The 20,530-nt window shown below is 31.9% G+C and overlaps 3 protein-coding genes across 5 annotated transcripts in view; 2 read left to right on the forward strand and 1 right to left on the reverse strand.

Moving 5' to 3' along the window:
* The first annotated feature begins 117 nt into the window (after positions 1-117).
* Positions 118-2,312, forward strand: LOC113401836 (death-associated protein 1). The gene is made up of 2 exons (XM_026641904.2): positions 118-308; positions 930-2,312. Exons 1-2 carry the CDS (start codon positions 257-259, stop codon positions 1,181-1,183), a joined length of 306 nt encoding a protein of 101 aa, XP_026497689.1. The 5' UTR covers positions 118-256; the 3' UTR covers positions 1,184-2,312.
* Positions 2,313-3,392: 1,080 nt separating this feature from the next.
* LOC113401837 (N-acetyltransferase eco) lies at positions 3,393-10,964 on the forward strand. The gene is made up of 10 exons (XM_026641905.2): positions 3,393-3,926; positions 5,052-6,113; positions 6,553-7,041; positions 7,411-7,551; positions 8,103-8,204; positions 8,597-8,712; positions 9,077-9,145; positions 9,376-9,540; positions 9,801-9,922; positions 10,305-10,964. The coding sequence occupies exons 1-10, from the start codon at positions 3,668-3,670 to the stop codon at positions 10,507-10,509; spliced, it is 2,730 nt and encodes a 909-aa protein (XP_026497690.2). The 5' UTR covers positions 3,393-3,667; the 3' UTR covers positions 10,510-10,964.
* A 6,067-nt stretch (positions 10,965-17,031) lies between these two features.
* The window catches only part of LOC113401827 (guanine nucleotide-binding protein G(s) subunit alpha), a 35,705-nt gene continuing 32,206 nt past the window's right edge, over positions 17,032-20,530 (reverse strand). For all 3 annotated transcript variants that reach the window (XM_064218849.1, XM_064218848.1, XM_064218850.1), the window contains exon 11: positions 17,032-19,563. The gene's annotated coding sequence lies outside the window, so the exon portion shown is untranslated. The remainder of the gene's footprint in view (positions 19,564-20,530) is intronic.

Consider the following 20,530-nt stretch of genomic DNA (forward strand, 5'->3'; position numbering starts at 1 on the left):
AAAACGAAAATATTATAACAAAATAATGACAAAAACACACAACATTCTTAGTAAAGCTATCCGACCGTGTTATTTTTTTTTACAACTTCGCTTTGTATCATGCAAGACGCGAGTTTTTTTATAATCTACATTAACTTTGCCTGTGTCACTGTCGCGTACTTACACGTTGTCATTTTATGATTATTTTTACGCAAATCTTATCGGAATTTATATCTTCCCATATTTTATTTTATACTTTAATTATAACTTGTCAATCATGTCGTCCCCTGATGAGAGTTCTCAACTAAAAGCAGGCCATCCCCCTGCAGGTGAGCTTTGCTTTTCTTTTTGTTTTGTTTACTATACAGTAACTTAATAATATAATAATTATAATTAATTATAATTATAGATTATTAATCTCTGAAATTGGTGTAATTCTATACTTACAATCTACCTAAATAAATATTAATGTATTTCAATACATAATAAAGTCTCAAAATATTTACAATATTGTACAAAGTTATATACTTGTCGATCAACCTTGAAATTAATCACCGCTTCTTATTTACGTTTCTATAATTTTGATGTATGTTATTAAACAAAGAACTCGTCAAGGTCAAAATGCTCGTATTACTTTTTGTACAGATTAAATTGCACCATTAATAACAATATCCAATAGTGTGTAATAAAATATTAAATTACAAGTTTAAATAAAACAAAGATGCGAATATGACGTCAAAAATTTAGAAGTCATCAAAATTAAAATGTAAAGTCACTAAATGACTCAACTTGATACATCATTTACATATAACTCAACATACTAAGATCTTTTCAAGTACCTGGTTTATCAACCTGCATAAACTTTTAATAAGACTTACCAATTAACAGTTTGTGTTCTCAATTCAAAAATATGTTGCAATTACATCTGTACAAACATCAATATCCCACAGTCAAAGCTGGTGGTATGAGAATTACCCAGCACAAGATTCCACACACAAAAGATGGCAAGGAATTACCAAATGAAGACTTAACCGGACTCTCAGGACCGTCTCCTGTACCGACCAATCCAATTTCAATTGCTGGCGCTCCGAACAGAGGTAACGCTGATTTCACGCCTCAGGCAGCAAAGGTTGCTCATAGCCCTAAGCCTCCAGCGATTATCAATATTAAGCCCAACCCAAATATCCAACAACCCAGGAAGTAGACTGATATAGACGGTTGTGAAAGGCATATCAACAACATTAGCTTATGTTGGGTGTTTCATACATGATTATTTATTAAAATGAACTGCATTGTCAATATTAAGAATAAAATATTTTTTGAAGAATTCAGATGACATTAAATGATAATTTATTTAAAAAATAAAAAATATTAAACCTTTTTATTCAAACCAATGTTCATAATTAATTCATGTAACTGTAATAGAAAGTAGTGAGATTCCACGTTTAAAAAAGTACTGCCATTTTTAAAATTAATCAACAAGTTAAATAAACATTTACACTTGTGTAAATAATACATTTTAAAACACCTAGCCTAAAGTATGTTTTAAGCCTAGTGATTAGTTTGGTATATAAAGAAAATTCTTTATTTAAAAAATAAACTTGAAATATATTTATAACTAGAAAGTCAATAATTTTTTATTGTAAATTGTATAATAAAGGTTATCTTAGTATAACAATCTAATAATGGGCCTGACCTTAAAAAATGAAAAATGATATTAAATTTTACCGGCCTTTCTTGATTTATTTGTATACCTTGTTCCTTTACAATGTATTATTGTGTTTGTTACGAAAATAAAAATAATATCTATGACTTATATAAATATATATACAAAATACTTCCTATTTCATTTTAAAACAATATTGTTACAGAGTAAAAGTTATTATTAATAAGAAAATGTTATAAACAGCAAGACTTAGTGATAAGTTCAAAGTAAAAAATACTTATAAGAAGTAAAAAACATAATGTGCTCTATGCTATATTTAGTCAAATTCTGTTATCTTTCAAAATGACATTCCTCAGGCATTTTATTTAAAGAAAATGTACTTACTATTTTTGCTTTTTAATCAAAAAAATTATATATAAATTAAAAAAAAAGTACTATTTTATTAGGATTAAAAAATTGGGTGCTAACGTGTTTTCATTGGTTGCATTATTTTAACATTCCTAAATATTTTCTAGATTTCCTGAAATATTTATGTTACATGTTTCTTTTATAATTTCTAAACAATAAATGGTCAAAATGTTTATCAATTAGGACCATGTTGACCATTTTTATAATTATTATTCTTTTATTTTTTTCCTAAGTTTTAAATAAAAATTTTCAAAATATTTATTAGTTCTCTTTATTTTATTTCCTTTACACATATATATCTAAGTTCTTCTATTTAATTTTAGTGGAAATTGGCTAGATGGGCTAAGAACGACAAGTACTCTGGTCCAAGCAGGGTTCTGGCGATCTCCCCTTCCCCCTAAAAATATAACTAAGAGAACTTCTCAGGTGCCTCAACGATGGTCCATGACTTAACCATCATCATCAAAGCACCCTCAACGCTTGGCGCCGGATTTTTTTGCACTTGGTCCCTGTAAATAGGAATTGGAGATAGCTCATCGTCCTCGTCATATTTATACATGGGAAAACTGAGGTCAAACCAGTAACTAGAATACTTGACTCTTAATTGAAGCATTTGTGTTCATACCTAAGCCAAAAACCTCTAAGTTTTAATGTTTATTTATAATTTACCTCGTGCTCGGTGGTAAAGAAAAATATTGGAAAACCTGCATGAGTGCAAGTTGCGGTGGAATAAGCTCTAAAGTTACCCCGTGACGAAAGATCTCTGGTCAGCTGTGCTAAATTTAAAGCAAATTTATTATACTTTATTTTTAGATACTTTTACAATTTATAACATTTGTGTCAGAATAATTTAAATTCAATTCTTAGTTTAACGGCTTTGTCAAAATAATAGTATATAATGAATACTTTGACTACTAATGAACACAGTTACTAATATCGACTGCGGTGCTGTTATTGATTTGACTTAAATATTGCATTTATGTATGTTTATTAATAGCTACTAAAATTTATATTTTACTGTTAAAATCTGTACAATAAAGTTCCCAATTCCTTTATTTTTTTATAAATTTACATAGTCTTTCTTTGTTTTCATGAAAGATAATAAGTATTATTTGAACTATAATGTTATTAAATAGAGTTATAATGTATATTACTAGTCTATCATAGCTTTTTTTGCTTTTATTGAAGAAGTAATATTTAAATTTTTATTTAATATTTTAAGATACGCTTTAATAAAAGCTTAAAAAGTTAGTAATTAAAAAATATATTTAAAAAATATTTTTTATTATTTTACATTTTTAAAACTAGCAACACTTTATATGACAGATGTTTACGCGCCAAACAATATGGACAATGGTTGCTGGCAAACGCTAGAAAAAATATATCTTTCAACGTTTTGCTGAGAGTGATATAAAAGTTACATGTTTTTCAACGTTATCACGTTCAAATACGTAGTTTTTACAAGTTTACTATAAAATGCCCCTCAATCATTTAAGAATTGGTTCAAATTTGTAATATGCAGGCGCCTGGCAGGTGCCACAAATTTTGGCTCATGTGCTTCGATGTTTGTTACTGAAATACAACTGAATTTATTATTAATAAGTAGTGTTAATTATGGCTGCAACAACACCACGACGTTCATTGCGGGTTCCGCATACCCATACTCCGAAAATATCTGAAAGAAAAAAGGGGCTGTTTTTGGCGGAAAACGAAGCTTCGATGGATTCACTGACGAAACATCGTCGCCTACCCGTAGTTGATAGTGAAAGCGACAGCGATGAATGTGACCTGGGCATCATCAGCACCCTCGATTCCAGCTCTGGCGAGGACTCTGATCATACTATACCTAAAACTCCAGAGAGGTCCCTTTGGCGTACGTGTAAATCATTACATTAACTTCTGTTTATTTTTTTAACTAAATAACAACATGCATGATATGCTTTTGGTATTTATTTGTTGTAAGGTCAGTAACAAGAGAGGTTAACTTTCCTAGTCCTAACATACATAAAATCAAAATTGTATTCTCATGAACATAACATTTATTGTTGTTCTTTTACAAGCAATATACTGTATTAGTTACATATTACATCAAGAGGCATTTGTGTTTTGAATTCAATCATAACATTTATTCTATGCTTAAAGATTCTTATGTTTATCATTCAATTATTAAGACTATCATTAATACAATCATTTAAAATCACTTGTTATCTTTAAATTATATGTATTTTACACAGTTGTGAAATATGTACTATTTTTGTGATATCTCAACTTAGATAATATAAACATCAAAGATAACCTAAATATTATTAGTTACTAAGTTAATTTGTTTTTATAAAACTGAATCAACTTTATTTGAGCTTCATTTCAACTTAAATTTAGTACTCCTGAAGTAATATACAAAGCTATACAAAGTATTGCATAGGTATTGTTCCTTGAAAATCAAGGTTTTCTCTTTGTCACATATATTTTTGAGATTGTAAATTAGTACTTATGTTAGTATAGACAACACAAACATTTCAATATGTATTGGATACAAAATGCATGTCATCATTTCACAACACATCGAATGGGGACTATTATTATAGTTTTATTATATTATTATTATAGACTATTATTTCTAATTAGTCTAGAAATTAGTAAAACAAATCTCTATCTGAGTACAACACATTATTAAACAAGTGAAATACTTGCAAGTCCGACAAGGACTGTTAACATAATTATTTAGAAAATTATATCCCAACTTAATCAAATTTCATAAAAGGTGTTTCGATTAACTTGTGAGGTACATATGAGGACCTATTTAAATAAATGTTTTAATTTAGATGTAGAAAACAAATCAAAACATACTTTATTCAAGTAGATTCTTATTAGCATTTTTGATGAACAGATCCACAGGTTACTTTGCATGAGTAAAATATTCATAACTGTTATTCTATTATTTATTCATTCTGTTGTCTGCATTTTCGGTAATGTTATATGCATATATTTTTGGATACAGATGAAACAAGCCAGTCAAAGAAGTTGAGAGAGACACAAGATTTGAAAAATTTCATGAAATCTCCTTTCACACTAAAGAAATATCAGACTCGATACTCATGTCCAGAGACAAGATACTCCCTGTCGACTCCCGCCACACCACACTTACAGAACCACCCTGGCACACCATCTTCTACGCACTCATGTGCAAGTGTTCATACTACATCTTCAACATCCAGTAAAGCTCGTAAGAGTCTAGCTAGTCTCATAGCCGATACAGAAAGCTGCAGTAGCTCATTGAAAGATCTGAACTTTGACACAGATTCTGGAACAGATTCCAAAGAAAACACCCCTACTAAATCCCTGCGACGATCATCACGAAAACTAAAAGTCACTCCGAAACTTCAGAGTTTTAAGGGTATACTAGTGGAGCAGAAGAAAAATATATCACCAATGAAGAATGCCGTGATCTGTCTAACGAAAATAGATATGAGTAGCTACATATCGCCGACCCAGATGCTGAAAACTCCGCATAATATGTCGGAAAACAAATCACCGCCTAAACTAAGTCATAATCGGCGATCCGTTGTTGAAATTGTCGAAAGTCCTGAATCTACTTGTGATAGCGACAAGAGCCACAAGAGACTTCACTATGAAGGCATGACAGATTGCGGACCCATTTCAAAACATCCCAGATTAGATACAAGTACAGCTCCCAAGGCACGGCTTTCGTTGTTCAACAGCGACAGACTCAAAGATATTCTGTCAACTAAATCATTTTACGGTAAAACAAACCCAGATCTGAATCCTAGTATATCAACTAAAATTTCTAAAGCCATTGAGGTATCAAATACTCACCGACGTCGTCTCTTCGGTCACACTCAAACCCAAAAACGCAAAAAGAAAACGGGTCAGATCAATATGGGCGTTAAGCACAAGATACGTAAGCCGAAAATGAACAAATCTAAGATTATGACCATGAAAGGATGTAACAATTCCGCCCCCAGTGCATTAAATTGTAGCATCGTTTCCAATAAGTCGGAGAATAATGATGCCTCGATTTTAAGCCAATCTTCAATAGATGGTAAGTTTATAATAGATATTATTTTAATCTCATAGATATATTACTGATTTTTAAATCACTTGAGTAGCTAGCTATAGGTTCACAGATTGCATGTACTGGGTTCAAGCCCCAGAACCGGCCACTAAAAAAGCTATTGACAATTAATTCTCAGTAAAACGAAAATTACCTGAGTCTGGAATTTGCCAGTATTTACACCCCATGCCACGGCAAACAATGCAGTTGGTACTGCGCTTACTCGAACTCTTTCCAATTGTGTCGGATTTGTCGTCCAATCGGGTTATGGAATATATAATGTACCTGTTTTGCTTGTTTGCAACTGTTTATATAGTTGCGTATGAAAATATGCCCCGCGCAATTGGCTAGTCTCTCTCAAGAATGGCTGTCGTAGCCGAAATAGTTCAGGAAGACATCGTCATCATCATCATTCTTGTGTTTTCAGATAAAACAGATCCTTTCAACAAAGAAAAGCAAACAATTGATGCCCTTCTTAGTCAATGGACAGAAGAAGAGGTGCCTGAGTCTGAACTCATTTACACCAAGCCTCGAGAAGAACTACCCTGCTTCAATAGTACAATTATTGAAGCGACCAGCCAAATATTTGAACCGGTCACAGCAATACCTGTCACCACAGACATATATAAGCCCCAGGAATCAGCTGTTATTGTGGAATTGGGTACTCAAAGTACCATCTTACCAATACCTGGTAGCATTGTTTCTCCAGCCATGTCAGACCCCTTGCAAAATACGACCATATCGACAACATTGCAAAATGTATCTGAATTGGCCCAAAATAAAACGCAAGGCATGCAGGATGTAGTAATGATGGAACCTGAAGGCCATACTTCCAGTCATGGCGATATGCCAAAGACTGGTGAGTTCCTACCTGTGGAAGGAGGATATATATTTGTTGAAGGGGAAGTAGTACCTGGTAAGTACATCAAACTAATGATTTATAACATAATTGCTAACATCTCTGTGCTATATCATATGTAGTATGTATGTATGTATGTATTTTTTATAGTACAACACTATTACACTTAACTTATATTTACTTTTACTTCGAAAGTACCGATAATAACTACGCCAACAGTCAATACGCTATTTTTTGACCAAAGATCTAATGATATCTATTCAACGTCAAAGAAGTTTTTATTTTTACTTCTCCTGTTATTAAAATCAATTATACACCTTACAAAAAGTTACACTTCCTTAAAGGGAAATGCATACAAAACACCATTCATACTTTTTTAAATACTTTGTATCCTGGATAATATTGAATTTTAAACAATAATTTTAGGACAAAAAGAAATTCCAGACTTGGATGAAATTGAGCGTGAACTTAAAATGCTTGATGAGCAGATATTAAAAATGGCGCAGTCAAATAATATCGACGCTGGTGCCGTTCTGGCCTCCACTGAAACCGAGCCCCCTGTTACTGGTAAGACAAAACTTATCCTTCACGATTGAACACTAACGGAAAACTTGAGGCATACCATGTTTCTTAAATACTAAGATAAATAAGATCAAATAAATCACAGATTAAAAGTGAGAAGGCTATATAGAGCACTGTTCAGATTTTTTATCTGTACCAAATAGTGTCATAATGCTGTTGATGTTATGTATGTTTCATACAAATGTGATGTGTATAAAACTTTTAATACTATGGCTGTTATCGTACAATATCACTAGTGTTATTGATAACTATAAACATTAAATAATGCTGAAGGGAGCCATATGTAGTGAGTATCCAGAGTTATACTTAATACATTCATTTAAATTTACCAAACATCTATACTAATATTATAATTGCGAAAGTAACTCTGTCTGTCTGTCTAGACAATTAGCTAATCCAATGTCGATGATATGCCAAAGGCGACTTTTTTGATCCATCAAGGGGGTAAAGTTATCGATGAGGGGTTATATGCAAATTCTTGAAGGATTTTGTTCACAGACTAGTTTTGTATAAATGAAGTTATATTTTTGTTTCAGAAACACCAACAGTCAGTACTGAAGACAACAATAAGGCGGAAAAATTGTTCCCGATTTTCAGTAAACCTAATCCTGGAATTAACAGCTCTAATAGTTCAAAAGGTGAGCTTTTACAGCTATCAATAATCTTATACAATACATACTTATATTTATTTATTATATTAAATAAACACTCACGTAAGCTGTTTAATTGAATATGTGTATTTTTATTAACTTTTTAACAGAAAAGCTTGTGGCACATATCTTTCTAACTTTTATAAAAAAACTCACAGTAAACTGTTTAAAAAAGGGAAAACGACAACTGTATTTTGTCACGAAGTATAAGACATTAATTATAAGCGTTTAAAGTTCATAAATATTGCATTTTACACTTAGTAAAGTTCACCAGTAGTTTTAAAAATATTACGAATTGTTTTATTAATATAAATATTTATCAGAAACAAAGTCGGTTGGGGCAGCTAGTGTTAGATAAAAGCATTATTTTTATTTTTCAGTAACGGAAAAGAGCAAGCGATCCTTGTTCAAAAGTTCTAGTGATCAATATGTAATTGACGCTGGACAAAAGAAATTCGGAGCAACGCAATGCAATGAATGTGGTGTTATTTATCAGGTAATGTTATTAATCTCTTCATAGTATATCTCTCATATATAACGAAGATGCTTCCCGCCATCTATGCTTAGATCTTTTAAAGTATTCAAGTAGTTTGAATGTAGTTTTCATCAATAAACTAAGTGATTCATTAGGAACGTTTATTTATACGTATAGCACATATTATAACAGAGAAAAGACGTAAACATCACCTTTACTGGCCGGAAAAAACTAGAATTGTTCTTACCACAAACACCTTAATTTCACCAAAAGTTAGTCGTTTTGATTTCGGTATTAAATTAATAGTGCAATATATGTTTTTAAAATAAATGTTACATATGTTTTTTATCAATTAACTAATATATTATATTTCTTTTTCTATTAGATTGGAGATCCCCAGGACGAGCATGATCATTTAGTTCATCACAATGCCACTGATGTACTGAAGTTTAATGTAAGTGTAATATATATATTTTTAAAATTAATAGCTTGTTCATTATTAAAGTAAAGAACACATTCAGCGTTTCTTTATTAAATACATCGTGTTATTGTATGTTAATGCCAAACTTTATTTGTGTTTGTATACCAGTGATTTAGTAGTTTTTAATTATTTTTTTTAACAATACTAAATTATATAACGGCCAACAATTACTCAATTTAAGTATATTCCCATGTGATTTTCAGGGTTTGAAGGAGGAATGCGTGGTGGACAGGACGGAGAACGATCGCATCATCCGCGTGCGAGGTGGCGAGGCGGGCTGGAAACGCGTGCAGGCGCTGCTCGCCCGGCTGGTGCACCCGTACCTGGGCTGCGCCGCCGACCTGCCGCAGCCCGCGCACGTGTACACGGTGAGGGAACATTTTCAAGTATTTTATTGCTCATATCCATCTTCCGTAAATGCTGGTCCCTCGTTTCTAATTTTTTGTTTATATTTCTTCACCTTATGCTCATTCGGATAAAAGCCACTTGTATATGTTAACTTGTAATAGTAGCAAAATTGGAATAATTTAAAAACATACTTAAAATAGCAGAAAACTGGATGTTTACGGAATCAACCAAATTATAATTATCTATGGAATTTAATGTATTAATTTGTTTCATTTTATAGGCATATCTATGTATAGAGAAGAAACAAATAATTGGGTGTCTCGTAATGGAACCCAAGACGAGAGCCTACAAATTAATACCCGGCGATCCCGATTGCTGCAGCGTAGAAGATTATCCAGTCAAGTGAGTTTCCACAAATTGTGTCAAATTGCATGTAGCAGTTTATCCTCATTATAAAAAAATGATAGTTGTATTTCAATATCTTCACTTGCACCTGCCTAGTTGGTATAATTAAAATCAAAATACTTTATCCAAACAGGCTTGTAGAAGCACTTTGGAATCGTCATGATATATTATTTAAATGTATTAAATAATGTAGTCATTTCTCGGTAGATTCTACCGAGAAAAAACGGCAAGGAACTCCGTAGATACTTTCCACCATTTTAAGAACAGAATATGTTAGCAAAGTAGAATTCGTTTTTTTATATTTCCTGTTTACAAATCAACAATTACTAAGTCCCAGCGTTTATTATATACAAATATATAAAATGGCACGTGCGCACAGATGCGGCGTGTCGCGCGTGTGGACGGCGCGCTGGCGGCGCCGCGCGGGCGTGGCGCGCCGCCTGCTGCAGTGCGCGCGCGCCTCGCTGCTGCACGGCCTCGCGCTGCGCCCCGACGACCTCGCCTTCAGCGCGCCCACGCCGCCGGGCAAGGCGCTCGCCGCCGCCTACTGCGGCACCGACAGCTTCTACGTCTATCTCGACTGAGGACCGCCGTTCGCTTCTGACGACCCTGCGGCGGTTGCGGTCACATTTTCTGTACATTTCTTGGGTCCGTGGACGCCTTACCTCGCCTCGTCGTATGTACGGTTGACATCGTGTGTGATATTTCTGAGTCGAGCGACTACTCTCGTTGTAGTTCCGATGCTCTAATTTTTAACTAAGGTTTGAAAGCATCACTCGAGTTACAGTTTTCGTTAGTTTTACGGCTCGTCTGTAGGTTTTTATTGTGTTGCTGTTTCGCGTCGATTCTGCAGCCTCGCTAGGTTATATTAATTATTTAAGATTCAATGTAAAAACGTCAGGCTTAAAGCTCTCAACTGTAAATTGTTTTGTTTTATTATATTTAACCCAGAAATTACAAAAACTTAAGTTTATTAAGCAAAGTATGAGGTGCGTGTCTTTTCTCTTTCTTTTTTATTATTTGCATGAACATTTTAATATATATATTTAGGACCTTCGAATGTTAAGAAAATGCCTTTTTTATTTCAAAGAGTAATAGACAAAAAAATTGTAAAAGACAGTAATTTTTTAGAATTATTTTTATGGTTGATTTTTATAATGTCATGCTTAAACATTTTGTGTTTTTAATTTTTTGATAAAAGGTATTATTTGAAAATGCATTGTTAATTAAGGAAAAAAATTTGAAGTTGAAAATTGAAGATATATTCTATAAAGAGCTCAATTTTAATTTCATCTTTCATCAATTTTTCTTTACTTAAGTTCGACTTGAGAATTGAAAACCTGCTAAGTATTTACTTTTCACAATATTTTTTTAAATCTTGTAACATATTTGCCATTTTGATATGTCTAAGTCAAGTAATTTTAAAATTTATTTTACTTCTGTACACATTATTTTAATACTATTTTATACATAATTTATATATAGTTTTATCCAAAATAATATTGATGTGACTACTCCACGAAATTTTTAATTTTTTACTGTTTTAATGAAAATACATTTATTTTTACACATATTGATTTGCGTCATTGTTAAATTGGATAAAAAAATATTCCAACAAGTGGGACCAATGTTGTGGGTTAAACAAATTAAACCTGTAAGAAATTACTAAGACTTAAGCTTTTTAGTCTAACTAATTATAAATTTAGAAAATATTTTTAGTTTAAAAAACAATGTGCCAATATATTAAAACTAAATTGTCTCAAAATGTATCTTTAGGGTGTTTAATGATAATAATTTTTATTGTGATGGAATTTCATAAAGTACAGGCACTTTTAACATAAAAATCGTGTTAAATAATATTTGTACAAGAAAATTGTAACTAGTACATTCCAAGTGAAGCCGAAATTATTGAATATTCTCATCTTAACAAGATCTTATTTTTGCCTAGTGTTAAGAATGATGCTTTAAATATACATTTAGTGCTCTCTAAGTCTAAATAATAGTCGATCGATTAACAAATACTACCTGATATTAGATTAGAAAGTTACAGTAAAAATGTAAAAAAAAAACTTTTCAACACTTTTAGGATTAATAATTCGGAAATTAAGTCAGTTGTGTTACTATTGTTGAGTAATATTTTCATACGCTTATATTTTTATATACATTCGCTCTGTAGAGTTGTTACTTTCTTGTAAAATAAACTTCAAATCTGCCATTTATACAATAGAGTCCAGCTGTTTGTAACTATATGGGATCACGAAATGCTCGAATTGAAAACCAATTTTGCTAAAAATACGAATTAATAATATATATTTTTTTTTTCTATAAACCTTTGATTGGGACTAATTTTATTTTCAATATATATAGATCTAAGTTTTCGACCTACAAATTGAGATAGGGTTAACAAAATAAGTTTGTAAATAACTTTTTTTTTATATTGATAAAAAATATTCGGTTTCTTGAATTAGCTGGACTCTAATGTATGCTATCTTATTTTTACATACGACAATGAGATTATGCTTATGATGATAAGCTTCGTTTCTAAAAGGGATGCATTTACAATTATTAATACATTTCATCACTAATGGATGATACTTTCTTCCGACCGTGTAGGACATGTTATCCAGTTCATAAAATGATATCACATTCAAAACATTTAAATTGTTTTAATAAGTCGAGTTAGCCCTTAAGTTTTAATTAGAATACTATCAACGGCCACTAAGTCTTAAGAACCAAGCACTCATTTTTATATTTTGTAAGTTTTTTTAAAATAAGAGGAATTGTTTTTGATAAAGTTAAGTGCAAAATGCATATTTTATGTTAGCGTCTGTTTTCAACTTCTGCTTTAATTTCGATTTTATAATGACCTATTTAAAAACAAATTAAGGTCCTATTGCTAAAAAGCAAAAAAAATTTAATTGGATGCGCTTGGATTTGATAGTTTTTACTTGATATACATACAATGATAAAGATTCTGGTTTTTTTTACCTTTTGTTTTTAACTTATTGATTTTTTCGATGAAAACCAAGTTCAATCTAGTTTCTCTGTATGTATAGTTTGAGGCGAGTCCAAAGATGTCGTACCTATACATTGCCATAGACTTGTAAATAATATTTATTTTGTAATCGTTGTGTTTTTTTAATTACAAACGAGTATTTCTGTGAACAGTCATGTTTCGTACAGATTATTCTGACATGTTGATATTTTTAATTTTGGATGTAATTTTTTTGAGACGATGCACTTGTCATTTGGTTTTTAAATAAAAGCTATTTTTAATAAATCTTCTTTTATTTTATGGAAAATACCTAACATTTTGTATAAATTGTGTGTTTTTTTTTAGAAGTGACAATAAATGTTGACGAAGCTCTTAGTGTGGTGTGCATTATTCTCATAACAAAAAATAATAAGTATTTATTATCCGATATTCAGTTAATATAAATAAAATAAATTTAAACAAAATTATATTTTAATTTTGAAGAAATAACTGTCCAACATAGGCCGCAATGCCTCTAATTTATTTCTAAAAAAAATCTGCTTTGTCGCGTCTCTACTAGGACGACAATTTTACTTTGTTAGATTTTTTTTATAAGATAGTTTTGTCTATGGACGGAATAATATCAGATAAAATATACGATCACGATTATTTGGAGCTGTCGCGTGTGCCGGCGGTCCCGGTCCTCGGCTTGCAACGTCTCGTCATAGCCTCTATTATACGAATGTACGCTAGCCGAGGGGCGCTGTTGCGGATTATAGAGTGAACTGGCAGAAATCGTCACGTTAATAGCGTTGTCTCTCCAGGCGAGTATTGTATTCGGTTTTGTATAATATTATTGAGACTTATTTTTTGTTCTTGTATTAATGCACACGGAATTTTAATAACGAGTTTGTCATTGACATTTGATTATTCTCGAACGTTGTTAATTTGTGTTGTTTAATACATAATATATAGCTAAAGCAACTCCGTTTCAACCGGATGCTCGCACTTCTATTTTTTTATTTTTATGAAGATAGTTTGAATACAGACATCTAGTGCTAACAAAGGCTAACTTTTCCGCTGTCTCAGTCTCAAACGATGTCGATGTTTTAAAGCTTATTACGAAAAGTCATTACAAAATTCAGAAATATGCCACCAATGCGCCACCAACCTTGGGAACTAAGATGTTATGTCCCTTGTGACTGTAGTTACACTGGCTCACTCACCCTTCAAACCGGAACAACAATACTGAGTACTGCTGTATAATACCTGATCTGACATGGCAAGGTTTAACTTTATTATAAAAAAATCAGCCAAAGTGATTCTAAGCAAACGTAGGGAAATTTAAATTAATTTATTAAAGAACTTTCACGCTTCGATATCTGCATATAAGTTTAAAATAAATAATAATACCTTAAAAGATGTCGGCAACTGTAACGTGCGCTATATTTAATAAATAAACACACCAAGGGTTTGAGGTAAATAAATAAAAATTCACAATTTTAAAACAACATTTATTTTTACATACATTAAGTCGGATTCAAAGTACCTGAAACTGATTTTTGTGTACACATCAGTTATAGATAATTAATTTCTTGGACAGTAAATAATATATTCCCTTTGCGATTCTCTTGAAACGATAAAATTATAAGCGTTTGTTATTAATAATAATCAACTCGCAGTAAACACTACTATACACGTAAATATTAAAAATTTCATTTTTAATCTTTAGGAATTTCAATAATTAGGTATATTTTTTTAAATTAAATTGTTAAAAATATAGATTTTTTTTTTCAGTATATATTTAAACGTAGGTATTAAGAGTAAATACACGATAATCCGCAGTCCGTCGGCAACGAATACAATGTACAGTGCTGTTCACGAATACGTAACGGAAGTGTTCGAGCTACGCTACGTAAAATTTTTATTATTAACTTTTTTTTTATAAAATAAAACTACCAAAAATTGAGAGAAAACACGTTTGTGCTACAATGGAAAAAAATCTATGAGCACTATGATTTAAATGCCATCATTTTAATATCTAGAGCGAAACGGATGTGAAGGGCATGCGGACAGCCACTCTCGGCCTACGAGTAAAACGTTACCAAAAATATTTGCGGCGAGCGCTGCACTTTGAGAGTTCGAACAGAAGATATACGACACCGTCCTCACATACATATTGTGCGCAAGTACATTCACTTATCTACTATGAAAGATATATTAAAAAAGGAGGAATTGTTCAATACTATTTGGTTGTTGGCAACGGACATCAACTACTTATAGTCAAGGAGTCGATCACGCAAACTAAATTTACTTTACGCTACGCAGTACGCTAAAAAGTTGCCTGCCTCGAAGATTTCATAAATAAACATATCGTTTCCGAACACCGAAACTGAGACTTACTTTATAAAGTTTTACATCTTAGTGCGATCGATACTCGACGTCGACGCTGGCAGTAATCATCTACATATCGAAAAACATACAAAGTATTCTAAACTACTTTATACATACATGACTCACTTGTTATTGCGCTTTCTTAATTGTACGAGGGGGCGGGGTGTGTAGCGGGGAGGAGGGGGCTGGGGGGGCGTGTCGGCGGCGAATCACGTCGACAGATACAAAATAACGCGCCATTTCGTCACAGATAATGTTATGATTTTCAAACGATATATTTATTTCTTGGGTTAGTTTACAACTAGAAGTAGTAATTGTTGCGGATTCAATGAATGTGTATAAATCTTTTCGCTACCGCGTATTTATTGAGATTCAAGAAGTTCAAAGACAAAAAGCGGTTTTTTTTTAAATATTTTTTTTGTTCTTTAAGTATTATTTCGTCAACTACATCCCATGCGCTCACGTTATCTGTATGTACGCGACTAACACACAGTACGCTCCTCGCGACGTCCACCCTCACATTTTTAACTGGCCAAATACAAAAAGTTAAAACAAAAAATATTGTAAATTCTACAAAACCTCCATATTGACGTTCGAGTCTATATAAGTGACCGTTATAAGTACTGCTAATGTACCTAATGTTAGCGGAGGAAACTACATAGAGCTGTTATGACGTTATTCAACTGTATCGTCGAATCGAAGGTCAAAGATTGACCAAAGATTCTACAATCACTAGGAAATTAACCAATGTAATCTATATGCATTAAATGTCATTCTACAAAACGAGTCTCCAAAAAACATTGCTCTTGTGCGGTCATTAGTGAATGCCCGTCACAATTTTGGTTCAATCATTACTTAGGATTCGTCTCGTTTATCTGTAGACGCGCGCATCAACCAATGAGGTGCGAGTATTTTGCACCCTTGGAGTTCGACTCGTGGAACGGACTAAGTAATCTAACTATTCCCGGTATACAATAAAAAAATAAATAATTAATTTAGTAGGTTGCAACAACTCTATGTGCATCCTGAAGAACTTTAGGTAGATTACCTCAAAGCACTCCAGCCACTGCTTACATTTGGTAAGTTAAAAACGCGGACCAGCTAATGTGTTCACATCCGACTATCAGTGGACAGCAGATCTGCTAGGAAAGGATACCTTCACGAATCGACAGTCTACATTAATATTAAATATTTTTTTTGTTACTTTTGCATTCATTTCAATATCGCGATAAGTCTAAAACTTAATTAATTAGCTACCAAATATTATTTTTTAAGTTACATATACATAAGTATATAAGACGCCGTGTTATTTCACAATGATTTCTAAGACTGTGTTATTCGGGAGCCGCTCTTATTGCACATAGTCATATTAAATATATAGCTATATAAAAGTATTTAAAGAGCCTACGACTACCAGAAACAAGTGTACAAAATAAATAATTAAACACACAACTGTAAAATTCTTTCTTACATCCTTAGTAACAAATTAAAAAAAAAAAAACGAATTGCATTTATTTAATTCTAAAAATTCGTTTACAAACAGAATTTTCATATATAAGAATTATTAAACAATGGAATTTATTCGTATGAAAAGTTTTTATATAAATATTGACAAAATCTAAAGAAAGTTTGAGCGACCCCGGCTCAATCGCATAACGCAACACACTCGTTCGACATACACTATAATTCCCTACTTACAATTAAAATTTTTAAAAACAAGAGATAAAAAAGAAATACGTTTCATAATTCATATATATATTTAAAAAATAATATAACGACACTTTTATCATTACAAAGCAAAATAGCGTTAATTTACAAATTACTAGGAAGGATCAGCTTAATTGTAAACATATTTTGTAATTATATATATATTTATATTTTTTTTTTATATGGTAACATTATGGTGTTTCCGCTAGCAACACTTCATTATGGCACATTACACTAACCAACGCTTCAGCATTGTATATTAAGGACCATATCATTATAAATATAATTATTAATTACAATTAAATAGTTTCATATTCACGAAGCGTGTTAGGAAATGCGAAAAAAAAAAAAAACAAAAATTAAAACTAACCTAACGAATTCTTATTAATAATAAAAGAAATAACGAAAAATAGATCTTTCAGTGTATTTTCTAACAACGCGTCTTGTAAGTACATAAACCAATTCTATAAATAAAATATATTTTTTTTTATTTATATTAATAATAATTATTTATTTATGTTAGGGCGATAATGTTAGTAACATTTGTACTTAGGGCTAAATATGTCCTAAAAATATATGGGAAATATATTATAAATTAGAAAGAAATGAACAATTAAAGTCAAATACTGCTATGATTGATATTATAAGCACCGTATCGGATACGGGCGGCGAACTCTTTGGACCTTAATATAAAGAAATTTTCATATAATAAGAACTATTCTATAAGTTAAATATATCAAAAGCTTTTCTGCTTTTTGTTGTTATAGTCAAAATGTGCGTTAAATTAAACAACCTATCAAGTCATCTAATAATAAACAAAAAAAGGTAAATAAAAAAACTATTACACAATGGAAGACACTTTATAAAACTAAATGTAAAATAAATCTAACAATGCATCCGCAAAATAACGAGAGGACGCGTATTTTAAAATAGAATAGAAAAAAAAATCTCCGAGTTCAAAAATATACAGACAGAAAAAAGAACAAAGTTCAAAATCGAATCATTGCTTCAAAAAAAAAAAAAAACAAAATATGCGATACAAAAATTGTATATTTAACTATTAACGTATACCAACATTCCAATAAACGATTACGAAATAAAATTTGGTCTACACTTGGGTACCACTTTTTCTTTTTTTTTTAAACGTGTGTGCAAACATATTATGTCTATGGTACGTATTTTCAGTTCGAAAATTAAATGTCAAGATATATTTTAATGTCAACGATAAAACAAATAAAAAAAACGTTAACTGTCAACAAGAAGTAAAACAAAATGTTACTATATTGTTTAGTAAAAGCAAAACTGTGCTTTTTCCGTATGAATACTAAATCTAGCCTCCGGTTAAAATCGCTTTACACAATGATCCTTAATATAAAATGGCATTCTAACGCTCGCCAACCGCTTCATTGCTTTTCTAAATACAAATATAATTAATGGTATGAACTCTTTTAATTTCTTCTTTGGTGTTACTTCCGAAATATAAATCATAAAATATTTTTACACATAGGTACAAGTTTGTAACACGATACCTTATAATCCGCAAATTTATAAAATGTTTATACTATAACGGTGCGACTATTTATTACAAAATGTCGAATAAAAAATTGACTTTCGCGCCTTTTTCGTGATACAGACTAAATAGTAAATATATTTTTGACGTAAACTATACATTACTTTTTTTTTTTTTTGCATGACGGGGGTGCTAACTAAAACTGCCTTACACATCGAGCTGATGTATTCCATTTTAGAAAATCGAAGTTGCCAGCGTGCTGAACGTTCGGAAACACCATGCGAAAGGAAATCACAGTGACACTGGCCTCCCGGCGGTCGAATTTGTTAACACTAGCAAATGGTACACTGGCCACGCGACTGAATATATATAGTACTAAATAATTCTATTATAGTTACCGGCATGTATAAAAATGTAGAATAAAAGTTTTACATACATCTCATAATTGTATTAAATACGTATTCTTTCATGGTATTGTGCATTTGTTTTTTTTTTTTCTATTCGGTTACAAAATATACGTGCTATATTGCTACACGAAATAATCACCAAAGTATCCATAATTAGAAATAATGCGACTATAACGCCACTTCACGCTGTTCAATCAAAAATAACTCTTTACGTCGTAGCGACTTTACAACTTACATTATAATAACCAAAATTTTAGGCAATTGACATAAGATTTCGATTTGTCGTGCGTACATAGCCATATGTAAGATAGATAATACAGGTGTTCTATTAAGAAGTTATGATTATTTGTAAAGGGCCGTGTGTTATCTATCTATATATAGCTTCTAGTAAGTTTGATTGGAAAGGAAACGCTGTATATAGATATAATCAGCGGTTGTATTGATTACCTCGCGACTGGAAAGAGACGCTACACGTGAGTGAGGGCTGCGAGTACTTACTACCGTACGACAAATGTAAGTTTTACGCCAAGTGCCGGCAGTCGGGCCTGCTCGAGTCTGTCGCGTGGCGTGGGGGGGTTGGGGGGTCTCTGCTGTGTCGCCGACTGTCAAGCCAGTGTCGGCGCGCATCGCTCTTCTCTTTTATCTTCTGAAAATTACAAAATAATCATTCATTGTATTCACTTTGGACTCGTATAGGCTAATTAATCGTTACTAATTAACATATAATAGGAAGTATAGGATAAAGACATAATACACTAAATTAAATTTACGAATTAGTAAAATTGACAAAATTATAGAAACATTTTTTAACAATAACACTTATTTAAAATTAAGAAGCAGGAAAATGTGCACAAATTCGTTTGTAAACAGCTTTATTCGCGTTCGTTGATTGCTAACGGTATAATATATAGATATATTGTTGAATAAATATTATCATCGTGTCATCATCATGTTGTAAAGAAATTTATCAGTATTGTGCTTTCGTAGAGAACATTTTTATAAAGCTCACTGGGTATGGTCTGGTTTTTCTTTTTAAAAACATTGACTGCATCAGTCTGGACGTACAATGATAAATCAACATTTGAGATCTCTTGAATGGTACTGGATTCCTTTGTATAACTTGTCTTTTGACCAACTCTTTAAAAACTTGAATCTCAAATTCATCAGTTATGTTAACGTCTGATGATCATTGTGAACTCAAATACTGTGACTTCAACATATTTAAGGTATCCCACAATATCCCAAAAGAACTGACGGTATCACTATTTATTATAAAATATTGTTTATGAATTTTCCTCCAATCGGGCCTTAATATATACGCTTTGCAGCACGCGTGCTGATACACAAATATCTGCCATACAATTACTGACCCACCACCATAAGACTGTGATCCAACAATCAGACAATGTAGCTGGTGCACTGTGATCTCCGGATCGTACATATTCAACCATCCATCTGACTCAAACAAAAGCAGAGTTCATCAGGGCAGAACATCTGTGGTATATTCTTGTCGTAGTAACTTATTTGCGCTTACAAAGGTTCAGTTAACGTGTACATTTTTATTGCACGTAATTATGTTATCTTCACAAATGTATCCTACTGTTCGTTAAAAA

Source organism: Vanessa tameamea, chromosome 25, assembly GCF_037043105.1.
Source record: "Vanessa tameamea isolate UH-Manoa-2023 chromosome 25, ilVanTame1 primary haplotype, whole genome shotgun sequence".
NCBI classification, from domain to species: domain Eukaryota; kingdom Metazoa; phylum Arthropoda; class Insecta; order Lepidoptera; family Nymphalidae; genus Vanessa; species Vanessa tameamea.